At 44.2% G+C, this 12201-nt stretch overlaps 2 protein-coding genes across 3 annotated transcripts; both read left to right on the top strand.

The window, feature by feature from the left end:
* Positions 1 to 231: 231 nt before the first annotated feature.
* On the top strand, positions 232 to 9433 carry RPS29 (ribosomal protein S29). Of its 2 annotated transcripts, none has more exons than XM_003267643.4 (3): positions 232 to 354; positions 599 to 698; positions 8908 to 9433. In XM_003267643.4, the coding sequence occupies exons 1-3, from the start codon at positions 293 to 295 to the stop codon at positions 8947 to 8949; spliced, it is 204 nt and encodes a 67-aa protein (XP_003267691.1). In that variant the 5' UTR covers positions 232 to 292; the 3' UTR covers positions 8950 to 9433. The 2 variants fall into 2 exon arrangements, with proteins under 2 accessions (XP_003267691.1, XP_004087178.1); XM_004087130.3 differs by lacking the exon at positions 8908 to 9433 and adding an exon at positions 2998 to 3098.
* Positions 8967 to 9442, top strand: LOC100594475 (60S ribosomal protein L32). The gene is given in 2 exon segments (XM_030810111.1): positions 8967 to 9124; positions 9126 to 9442. Coding segments are annotated over 2 exon segments (405 nt in total). The 3' UTR covers positions 9373 to 9442.
* The last annotated feature ends 2759 nt before the right edge of the window (positions 9443 to 12201 follow it).

Genomic DNA, 12201 nt, shown 5'->3' with positions numbered 1-12201 from the left:
TCCTCCAGCCTCAGCCTCCCGAGCAGCTGGGACTACAGGCACGCGCCACCGCGCCCGGCGGTCAGATACCGGCGCAGAATAGCACTAGAAGCTGTGGTATGGTGACGTCATCAACTGGGCCAGCCCTCAACGCCTCTAAGATTTCATTTTACTCACCCAGCGAAACAACCTGACCACACTGCGCACGCGTTTCCTTTCAGCACTGCATTCTGGGTAAACTGTCTCAAAAATTTGAAGAGCGCATGCGTGGGCCAACTTCTTCCTTTTACCTCGTTGCACTGCTGAGAGCAAGATGGGCCATCAGCAGCTGTACTGGAGCCACCCGCGTAAATTCGGCCAGGGTTCTCGCTCTTGGTGAGAAATAGTTTGTGGTTTTGGAGAAGCGTTGCCCTGCAGCGCTAGGCTGTTTAAAATCTCAAGTAGAGGGGGCCACGGGCGGCACGAGGGAGCACGCCAACTGGGAGTCACTGGTGCCGCCATTACGGGCCTGTAGTGGGGCCTGGGAGTCCCGGGAGTCCCGGGATGCGGGTAGTAGCCGTCTGAGTGCGGAGTCTTGTAATTTCTGTGACCTGCAAAACCGCTGTCTCTTTTATTACAGTCGCGTCTGTTCAAACCGGCACGGTCTGATCCGGAAATACGGCCTCAATATGTGCCGCCAGTGTTTCCGTCAGTACGCGAAGGATATCGGTTTCATTAAGGTAGGCGTCTGCAGGCGTACTCCATGTTGTTTGGGCAGAGAAGGTTGTGGGGGTTCTTTATTTTTTCCGCGGAAGACAACCGGACAGATCTTCCCTGGGGTGGTAATTCTGAGCATTCGACCAGGAGCTTTTCCTCTTTAGTTGGTAGCTGGTGACGGTGTTGATGGTTTGGGCAGTCAGATTAACAGAATGGAGAAGGTGAAGGACTTAGTCTTTTCTACTCCCTTTTTTACCTAGATAGCTTAGCCAGTTTTAGGTGCCGTGTATTGTGTTGAGTGAAATTCACTTTACAGAAGCCACTAAAATTGTTTTACATTTATTTCACTTATCAATCTTATAAGTACCTATTCTCTTTTTGTTTTTTAGAGACAGGGTCTCCCTCTGTCGCCCAGGTTGAAGTGCAGTGGCGTTGTTAGGGCTCACTGCAGCCTCGAACTCCTGGTCTCAGGCGATCCTGTTGCCTTGGCGTCCCGAGTAGCTGGGACTAAAGGCTCTTGCCACCACGCGCGGCTGTACCTAGATATTTTCTAACCAAATCTATGTATTAACCGCTGACCGCAAGTGTTTTTTTTTTTTTTTGTTTTTTTTTTTTTTTTTTTTGAGACGGAGTCGCACTCACCGAACCTGGAGTGCAATGGCGTGATCTCGGCCCAGTGCAACCTCTGCCTCCCCGGTTCAAGCGATTCTCCTGTCTCAGCCTCATGAATAGCTGGGATTACAGGCGCCCGCTACCATGCCTGGCTAACTTTTTTTATTTTTAGTAGAGACGGGGTTTTACCATGTTGGTCAGGCTGGTCTCGAACTGCTGACCTCGTGATCCGCCCGCTTCGGCCCCCCAAAGTGCTGGGATTACAGGCATGGGCCACCGCACCCGGCCAACCCAAAATGTTTGATAGCATCATATACTGGAATGAACTTAAAAGTTTGGGGCCAGAAAGACATTGTTAAGATTCAGCAAACAAGGGTCTGCATTTAGTGCTTCTATCTCTTGATCATCTTAGTCAAGCTAATGTTTATGTGACACTTTTGACTATATGAAACTTTTGGCTTCTAAAAATCTTTTAAATAGTAGTTTGGGTTTTTTTTTTTAAGGTGAAAACGAATTTATTATTGGCTCTTTGAGATAAAAATCACCAACTTTCTGATTCTTAATTATTTTGTATTGGATAGTACTGTCCTATAATGATGTTAATTTATTTTTTTTCTTTGAAATTGGGTCTCCCTCTGTTTCCCAGGCTGGAGTGCAGTGGCCTGATCTCAGCTCACTGCAACCTCCCCCTCCCGGATTCAAGCGATTCTCCTGCTTCAGCCTCCCGAGTAGCTGGGATTACAGGCATCTGCCACTACGCCCGGCCTATTTTTATTTTTTTGTGGAGATGGGATTTCACCATGTTGGCCAAGCTGGTCTTGAGCTCCTGACCTCAGGAGATCGGCCTGCCTTGATCCCTCAGAGTGCTGGGATTACAGGTGTGAGCCACGGCGCCCTGTCTGTTGTAAATTGTTAATATGAATTCTGCAGTGCAGCAGGGACAGAGAAAGTACCTTTAAACTCAGGCTTGGCAGCCTTGAACAAATACTTCATCAGTATATGCTTCTTGTTAAAATGAGGAGGTTCGCCTAATTCGAGAGGTAGTATATCATACGTAAGAAAATGGACCTTGGCCCACGCCCTAGCTCTGTGTCCTAGATAAACTGAGCTAGGTGAGGTGCCTCACACCTGAAATCCCAGCACTTTGGGAGGCCGACAAGGTGGGCAGATCTCTTTAGCCCAGGGTTTCCGTGACAAGCCTTGCCAGCATGGTGAAAACCTGTTTCTACAAAAATTAGCCTTGTATGGTGACCCTCGCCTGTGGTCTCAGCTACTCAGGAGGCTGAGATGGGAGAATTGCTTGAACCCAGGAGGCTGAGGTTGCAATGAGTGGAGGTGGCTCTATTGCACTCCAGTCCGGGAAACAGCGAGACTGTCTCAAAAAAAAAAAAAAAAAAAAAATGAACTGTGTAATTATAGTTGCCTACTGAAGAACTATCCTGTGCATTTGGTAAAGATCATTTACTAGTGTTTTGGGAAACATGACTTTGAAGAAGCGGGATAGCGTTACTAAAAATCATTCTAAAACATGGTTGATTCTGGAGTAGGCATTCAGTAAATATTTAAACTACGTAGAACCTGGTGTGGTTGGATAGGTCAAAGGTCCAGTTCTGTAATTCTATAACATTATACACTGAGCCATTTTTTTGTGAGAATCAAGTAGAGATTTAAAGCGTTTTGAAATAAATCATTGTCTGCTTTTTTTTTCAGTTGGACTAAACGATCTTCCTTCAAAGGATTATCCAAGGCATCTACGCAATGAAAAACCATGATAGTTCTTTGTACATAAAATAAACATTTGAAAAACCCTTCAGTTTGTGAGTGTTTTAATGTGACTGGAATAGTTAATTGTTTATAGAAAAAAATTTTTTTTTTTTTTGAGACTGAGTCTCGCTCTGTTACCAGGCTGGAGTGCAGTGGTGTGATCTCGGCTCACTGCAGCCTGGGTTCAAGCCTCCTGCCTCAGCCTCCACGCCCAGCTAATTCTTCTATTTTTAGTAGAGATGGAAGTTTCACCATGTTGACCAGGATGGTCTCGATCTCTTGACTTCGTGATCTGCTCGCCTTGGGCCCCTGAAGCTCTGGGATTACAGGCATGAGCCACCACGCCTGGCAAGAAATCTTTTAAAAACTTAAATTTTATTACCTTCTCAATAAACTTGTCTCAGTGGCTTATTTTCCCTGAATTTAACATAAAATCATACCAGCCAGTAAACTGGTAAATGCCAGTTTTATTTTTATACTTTACAAAACCAGGCAGGTTCAGGCCTGTAATCCCAGCCCTTTGGGAGGTCAGAGTGGGAGGATTGCTTGAGCCCAGGAGACCACCCTGGGCAACATACTGAGACCTTGTCTCTTTAAAGAAAAAAATGTTTTAAGGAATTTATATACATATATGTTCACACACTTTTGAATAGATACAGGGTCTCTCATCTGTCAATGTGTGCATGTGCGTATTTGTGGAGAAAAGCAGTTGGGAGCACTTTGAGGGGTTGTGCAAGTTGGACTCAGTAAAAGGAGAAGCGTAGGTGTAGTGTGTGGTTGCTTTAACATTGGTAATGCAGGTGGCTGACATGAGATGGAATAAATGAAGGTAGGTGAAAATTCTTGGGATTTGACACGTTGTCATCTGGAAGCCTATTAGAAATGCCCTGTTAGGGTATACCCTGTGCCTCCTGAGTTGGTGTACATTTGAACAAGAGCCGCTACGTTATCCAAGTTTGGAATAGTGTTATACTACTTGTGGATAACAATTGTACAAATACTTGAGTTTCTGTATGCCAGACACAGAATTCTGTAGTGAATGAAAAGTTCTCAATTGAATTTATATGCTGATAGAGCAGCAATACGTAATGTGCATTATTTGAAGAAAAGCAGGTTAAAAGAGGTATATGTGCTAGATGTTGAGGTCAGAAGAAAGCCATACTTAAATTTGGCTTATGAACTTAATAGAGGTTACAGCATAGATTCTGTGGGGAAGAGAATTCCTGGATGGAATCAGAGAAATAGCAAAGTTGTGGCTGAAGAGTGAGAAAGCTGGCCAGGGTCTGTAGTAGCCCTGTAGGTTATAGTTAGATATTGTGAGATGAGCATCCATTTGGAAACTTACTTTTGTCGAGGTGGGGTATTACTATGCTGTCCAGGTTAATCTGAACTCTTGGGATCAACTGATCTTCCTGCAGCCTCCCAAGTAGCTGGGACAACAGGTATGCACTACTGTGCCCAGCAATGAACTAAGTTCTTAAGAGCAAAACATTTCACTGAGGCAGAGGTAGAAATAAAGCTATTGCAATAGTCTAGGCAAGTGATTTTGGCTTGCATTAGGACAGATGGGAGTGGTTGAGATAGTCACTAAGTTTTTTTTTTTTTTTTTGAGGCAGGGTCTTTCTCTATCACCCAAGCTGGAGTGCAGTGGCGCACTGCAGCCTCAACCTCCTGGGCTCAAGCTATCCTTCCACTTCAGCCTTCTGAGTAGCTGGGACATGGTGTACACCACCATGCCAGGATAATATTTTGTGTTTTTAGTAGAGACGGGGTTTGTTGTCCAGGCTGGTCTTGAACTCCTGGGTTCAAGTGATCAGCCCGCCTTGGCCTCTCAAAGTGTTGGGATTACAGGTGAGCACCGCTACAACCAGCCTTACCTTACTGTGGGAGACATGGTTTGTTGAAGGAACTGATATGGGAGATAGGAGTAGATAATGACTCCTAGGGGCTGGGCATAGTGACTCACTCCTGTAATCCCAGCACTTGGGGAGGCCTAGGCGGGAGAATAGCAAAAATTTAAAAGAGAAAATTAGCTCGGTGTGGTTGTGCATGCCTAGCTACTTGGGAGGCTTGTGCCACTGCACTCTGGGCAACAGAATGAGACCCAGTCTAAGAATGACTCCAAGGATTTTGGCCTGAGCAACTGGAAGGATAGAATTGCTGGTGAGATAGGCCTTCCCAGGTTTGGGAAGAATAGAAAGTTCAGTTTGGACATGTTGACTTTGAGACGTGTCTTAGACATCCAAGTAGGATCTGTTTTAAGCAGAGAGGTGAGTGATCAACTGTATTGTGTGCCTTTGATTAAGACAGAATTGGTAACCCCAGTTTAATCTGAGAGGAGGGGAAGTGTGATAGAAGGGAAGCTGGAATGGAAAGAGCATCTTAACTGGTTGCAGCTAAATTATCTTTGCCAATTTTTTTTTCTTTTCTTTTTTGAGATGGAGTTTTGCTCTTGTTGCCCAGGCTGGAGTGCAGTGGCGTGATCTTGGCTCACTGCAACCTCCGCCTCCCAGGTTCAAGCAATTCTCCTGCTTCAGCCTCCTGAGTAGCTGGGATTACAGGCATGCGCTACCATGCCCAGCTCATTTTGCATTTTTAGTAGAGATGGGGTTTCTCCGTGCTGGTCAATGGCTGTTCTTGAACTCCGGACCTCAGGTGATCTGCCTACCTCGGCCTCCCAAAGTGCTCGGATTATAGGCATGAGCCACCGCGCCCAGCCTTTTTTTTTTTTTTTTTTGTCTTTTGAGACGGAGTCTTGCTCTGTCGCCCAGGCTGGAGTGCAGTGGCACAATCTCGGCTCACTGCAACCTCTGCCTCCCGGGTTCAAGCGATTCTCCTGCCTCAGCCTGCCAGGTAGCTGGGATTACAGGTGTGCCTGTACAGGTCTGCCACCATGCCTGGCTGATTTTTTGTATTTTTAGTAGAGGCCGGGTTTCACCATGTTGGCCAGGCTGCTGTCGAACTGACCTCAGGTGATCCACCCGCTTCAGCCTCCCAAAGTGCTAGGATTACAGGCATGAGCCATCGCTCCTGGCCGCCAATTTTTTGAAAACATGTGATTGAACACATTCCTAGTATACTTCCCTTAGAAGGAGCTTGTAGAAGTTAGGGATACTGGAGCTTAAGTTTCATAAGCTTCATAGTAAATCCACCTATGCTCCTAACCCTGAACCCCAGGTGTATGTGATGATAAAGTTGGTGTTGGGGAAGTGTCTAGGAAAGAGCTAGTTTTCAGTCTGGGTAAGGAGGTGTGAAGAATATTGGGAGATGAGGTTGAGGATGTAGAAAAGATTTATTGGTAATGGGATGAGCTGGTATTGCAGATAGAGTGGATGAGAAGCTGTGTCAGCTAAGCAAATGTAAAAAAATTTGGGAGATGATGAGAGAAGCTTACACATGTAGTGGTGAGTTAGGTCAACAAGGGTGTGAGATGTGTTTGATTTGGTCATGAGAGTCTCTTGGGTGAGCTGGGCTCTGGTCTATCTAGTGTGATGGCCTGGTGTAAATTCTGTAAGAGACGTGCAGTGCCTCAGGTAATGGAAGGGAAACACTTCCTATCCAGTCCTATCCCTGTGTATATACATGGTGGTAGTGAGTGGGGAGGCTGCTGTGGATAGGTGGTCTGGCTTCTCTAGTAGGGGTTGAATAATGCTTACTTGATAAAGATTCCGTTTTAAAATTTGCTATGTGCCAGACATTATGCTAAGTGCTTTGTGCATATTGCCTTTTTCAAGTCTTAGAGTACATTTCAGTAGATATTATCATCATTACACAGCCAAGGAAACTGAGGCTTAGAGATTAAGTAATTTCCCCAAGGTCTCCCAAAGAAAGAGACAAAATGACTGGAACTGGGTCTGTCTGACATCAGTGCTTATGCCCTTAATATCCACAACACACTTACTGTATGGTTAAAGGACTGTGCATCTCTTATTCCCAAAGATCACTTAGTTGCTTGAGGGCAGGAGCAAATGTTTCCTTTCATATTTACACGCATACAAAGCACATAGCAAGATGCCTTGTAGATGAATAGGTCCTCATTTGTTGGGGAATTGAACTAAATTACCTAGTAAAAGCTCAATAAGTGTTGATGGCAAAAGATGGTAGGTGCTATAGGAGAGGCCCAAACAACCACTGGAACATAAAGGATCTATTCTTTCTTTTTCAAAATTTATTGTAGAGACAGGGTCTTGCAATGTTGCCCAGGTTGGTCTTATACTCCTGGCCTCAAGTAATCCTCTTGCCTTGGTCTCCCAAAATGCTGGGACTACATGTGTGAGCCACCACTCTGGCAGAGGATATATTCTTAGGTTTGGATTCTGTCTTAGTGTCTTTGGGCCACTGTAACAAAATCCAGTAGACTGAGTGGCTTAAATAACAGACATTTATTTCTTACAGTTCTGGAGGCTAGGAAGTCTGAGATCAAGGTGCTGGTAGATTTCATGTCTGATGAGAGCTGTTTCCTGATTCATAAATGGTGCCTTCTCATTGTGTCCTTACATGGTGGATAGGGCAAATGAGCTTTCTTGGGCTTATTTTATAAGGGAACAAATACCATGAGGGTTGACCTCTCATGACCTAATCTCTTTCTAAAATGCCCCACCTCCTAGAACCCACAGGCTAGGGTTTCATTATGTGGATTTTATGGGGGACACAAACATTTTGGCTATGGAATCTCCTTTAATACAACTCCCTGAGGTACCGTCCCCATTTTACAAATGAGGTGACTGAGGCACCATGAATAAGTAACTTTCCCAAGATTGTATAGCTAGTAAGAGAGATTCAACTAGGTAGTGTGTCTTGAAAACTGCTCTTACCACTAAACTGTAAATGTTCAACAAAAAGTGAAAGCTGGCTGGGCATGGTGGCTCATGCCTGTAATCCCAGCACTTTAGGAGGCTGAGGCAGGTGGATCACAAGGCCAGGAGTTTGAGACCAGCCTGGTCAACATGGTGAAACCCCGTCTCTGTTAAAAATACAAAAATTAGTTGAGTGTGGTGGTGTGTGCCTGTAATCCCAGCTACTTGGGGGGCTGAGGCACAAGAATCACTTGAACCTGGGAAAGGGAGTTTGCAGTGAATTGAGATCATGCCACTGCACTCCAGCCTGGGAGACAGAGTGAGACCCTGTCTCAAAAAAAAAAAAAAAAAAAGTGAAAGCTTTGGTAAATATTGGTAGTCTACAAAATTGCCAAAAGAAATAATTTTTTATAAAAAGTGAAAAATTGTATATGTGCTAAAATTTTATTTTGTTAAAAAACAAGTACACAGGGAAAAAAATCAGAAGGAAACATATCATTATGTTAGCAGCATTTGACTTTGGGTAATGTGATTTATGATTTGATTTGTAGCAGTGTCTGATTAAGACTCACTTAGAGACTGAGTATCCAGAGACTGCAGTATATAATGTCCCTGGTACCAATATTGCCAGTGAGGCTTCTGCTCCTCCTAAAACAGCTCATTCTATTTTTAGATTGCTTTGATAGTAAGTTTTTTCTTAGGTTGCTATGATTTCATTCTACTAATTTTGACTGATACTCATTGATATTAATTCTGTGTTGTCCTGTACAAAACAAGTCTAATCTCTGAAGAAAAAAAGGGCTAAATATTTAGGCATGAAGGCTCTCATGTTTTCCTAGAATCTTCTTATTTCCAGTATAACCATCTCTGATTATTTCAACTGTTTCTCTAAGACATGATTTAGAGTGATCTTTGGTGTTCTCTGAATTAATTCCACTCAATCTAGATCCTGATAGTGACATAACATGTTTTACAGGGCAGGCATGCAGTACAAATTTATTGAATTTGGTTGGGCATCATTGCTTTTTCACTTTTTATGGGTCCTCTTTTACCATTACAGAAAGACCTGAGCTGTCTTCCTTGGCACTGCCTATGGAGGTGACACCCATCTCCTCCATCATGGCCATCCTGAGACCACTCGTGAAGCCTAAGATCATCAAAAAGAGCACCAAGAAGTTCACTGGGCACCAGTCAAACTGATATGTCAAAATTAAGTGTAACTGGTGGAAACACAGAGGTATTGACAACAGGGTTCATAGAAGGTTTGAGGGCCAGATCTATGCCCAACATTGGTTATGGGAGAAACAAAAAGACAAAGCACATACTACCCAGTGGCTTCTGGAAGTTCCTGGTCCACAACGTTAAGGAGCTGGAAGTACTGCTGGTGTGCAACAAATCTTACTGTGTTGAGATCACTCACGATGTTTCCTCCAAGAACTGCAAAGCCATCTTGGAAAGAACAGCCCAGGTGGTCATCAGAGTCACCAATGCCAATGCCAGCCTGCACAGTGCAGAAAGTGAATAGACAGTGAATGTGTTTGTTTTATTGGGGTTTAAATAAAACCAATAAAACTGTAAAAACAAAAACAACAAAAACCAGAGACCCTGGCTTTTGGACAGTTGTTCGTGTGGCTAATGCCCCCAACAGTTTTATTTTTTAAAATTTTCTTTATGTATTGTTTTTGAGATGAAGTCTTGCTCTGACTGGAGTGCAGTGATGCAAGCTCAGCTCATTGCAAGCTCAGCTCATTGCAACCTCCACCTTCCAGGTTCAAGTGATTCTCCTGTCTCAGCCTCCCAAGTGGCTAGGATTACAGGTGCCCACTACCACACCTGGCTAATTTTTGTATTTTTGTGGAGATGGGGTTTCATCCTGTTGGCCAGGCCGGTCTCGAACTCCTGACCTCAAGGGATCCTTCCACCTCAGCTTCCCAAAGTGCTGGGATCACAGGCATGCATTAGTTCATTTTCACACTGCTGATAAAGACATACCCAAGACTGGGAAGAAAAATAAGTTTATTGGACTCACAGTTGCATGTGGCTGGGGATGCCTCACAATTATGGTGGAAGGCAAAAGGCACTTCTTAGATGGCAGCGGCAAGTGAGAAATGAGGAAGACATGAAAGCAGAAATCCCTTACAAAACCATCAGTTCTCGTGATACTTATTCACTACCATGAGAAAGTATGGGGGAAACCGCTCTCATGATTCAGTTATCTCCCACCAGGTCCCTCTCACAACATGTGGGGATTATGGGAGTACAATTCAAGATGAGATTTGGGTGGGGACACAGAGCCCACAAACCATAATCAAGGCATGAGCCACTGCGCCCAGCCTTCAACAGTTTTAAAGCAGCCTGCTTGCATAACCTCTGCTAGGACATCGTTCTTAAAAACTATCTTTAATGGTAATTGGTGTATTAGGGATTTGGGTTTTTAGGTAGGCAGAGAAAAGGCACTTCTAGTGGTATGATTAAGAAGGGTATAATAAAGTGTTTTAATTTCCTCGATATCGACAACAATTGAAAAAAAGAGGCCAGGCACAGTGGCTCATGCCTGTAATCCTAGCCTTTCGGGAGGCTGAGGCAGGAGGATCATTTGATGCCAGGAGTTCCAGACCAGCCTGGGCAGCATCAGGAGATCCCCTATCTACCAAAATTAAACAAACAAAAAAAACCCAAAAACAATTAGCCAGGTGTGGTGGTGCATGTCTGTAGTCTCAGTTTCTCAGGAGGCTGAGATGAGAGGATAACTTGAGCCCAAGAGGTCTGGGTTTCAATGAGTCATGTTTGTACCACTTAAAAAAAAAATGACTGCACTATTAGCTGGAAGGTTAATGTAGAACATAAAAGATCTATCTCATAAAACTATCTCAGTTTGTAGATAGACTGAGTATATGTGTGTGTAGGAATCAAAGCTATACAGGGTCCAAAAATTAGCCTAGATTATGTGTGCTAGTTCCAGGTATCTTCTATCTTTTAGAATTTTAAAAGAATAGAGGCAGAAAGTCACAAGCTTAATCTGGATGAGGTAATTATCATTTAATGTCTTGAACATAAAGTCATTTGCTAAATTAGAATTTATTTTTATTTTTTTGGACATGGCCTTGCTCTGTCACCCAGACTGGAGTTCAGTGGCACAAACATGGCTTATTGCAACCTCAACCTCCTGGGCTCAAGTAATCCTCCTACCTCAGACCCCAAGTAGCTAGGACCATAAGTGTGCACCACAATGCCCAGCTAATTTTTATAAAATTTTTCGTGGAGATGGAAGTCTCACCATGTTTCTCAGGATGATCTGGAACTCCTGGGCTCATGCAATCCTCCCTCCCTGGCCTCCCAAAGTGTTGGGATCACAGGGGTGAGCCACTGTGCTCAGCCAGAAAATAATTTAGAGAAGCCAGAACTGGCTTCCTTTGGTGAAAATTCTTTGAGCAGATTCCAGACTGGACCTTCTGACTGCTATAAACAAATGGTGGATTCCCATTATTTGTTTATGGGACAGAAATATTGAAGGCCTGTAGAACCATAATGCCTTCCCCTTCCTTCTGTCACTCACCCACTTCATTGCTCCTATTAGGCCCCTTAGAAAGAGATCCCTGATGCCAGGCACAGTGGCTTACGCCTGTAATCCTAGCAGTTTGGGAGGCTGAGGGGGGTGGATCACCTGAGGTCAGGAGTTCAAGACCAGCCTGGCAAACACAGTGAAACCCCATCTTTACTAAAAATACAAAAAAATTATCCAGGCATGGTGGTGGGTGCCTGTAATCCCAGCTACTCAGGAGGCTGAGGCAGGAGAATGGCATGAACCCGGGAGGCGGAGCTTGCAGTGTGGAGATCAGGCTGCTGCACTCCAGCCTGGGCGACAGAGCAAGACTCCGTCTCAAAAAAAAAAAAAAAGAAAGAGAAAGAGATCCCTGACTGCCTGTGTAGTTTGAAAACCACTGATCCTGGGGCAAGGATTCAAAGTCTCTGGCTCTAGAAGTGGCTGGTGTGGACCTCAAGAGGACCCTGTTCCAAGAGTCCAAAGGACACATTTCAGGAAGCTGTGCTCTAAGCCTAAATGACCAACCTTGGCTTCACTTTGGACATATTCCATCTGGTCATCTTCCTCGATTTCTGTTCTTTGCTCAGGCCTTCCAATTTCTTCGTGGGTGACTCCTTCTTACCAGTGCTTTGTTCCGAGTCAGCTCACCAGATCCAGCAGGCTGCCACTAAAGGTTTATTGTAAAACCTTGATTAATTCACATAACTTTGAAATACTTACATAACATCACTGACAAATAGGAAAGGGAGTGCATTTCCATTGATAGAGACTATGGCTAGAGTTACTAAGGTCTGGGAAAAAGGCAGGAGA

Source organism: Nomascus leucogenys, chromosome 1a (assembly GCF_006542625.1).
Source record: "Nomascus leucogenys isolate Asia chromosome 1a, Asia_NLE_v1, whole genome shotgun sequence".
Taxonomy (NCBI): domain Eukaryota; kingdom Metazoa; phylum Chordata; class Mammalia; order Primates; family Hylobatidae; genus Nomascus; species Nomascus leucogenys.
Note: the sequence above shows the minus strand (reverse complement) of the source record. Positions and strands in the feature narration are given on the sequence as shown.

Bases quoted from the DNA above. Each gene is read 5' to 3' on its own strand.
- RPS29 (XM_003267643.4), top strand. From the start codon at position 293: ATGGGCCATCAGCAGCTGTACTGGAGCCACCCGCGTAAATTCGGCCAG. The intron at 355-598 runs GTGAGAAATAGT...CTTTTATTACAG, and splicing joins GGCCAGGGTTCTCGCTCTTG to TCGCGTCTGTTCAAACCGGC. The intron at 699-8,907 runs GTAGGCGTCTGC...TTACCATTACAG, and splicing joins AGGATATCGGTTTCATTAAG to AAAGACCTGAGCTGTCTTCC.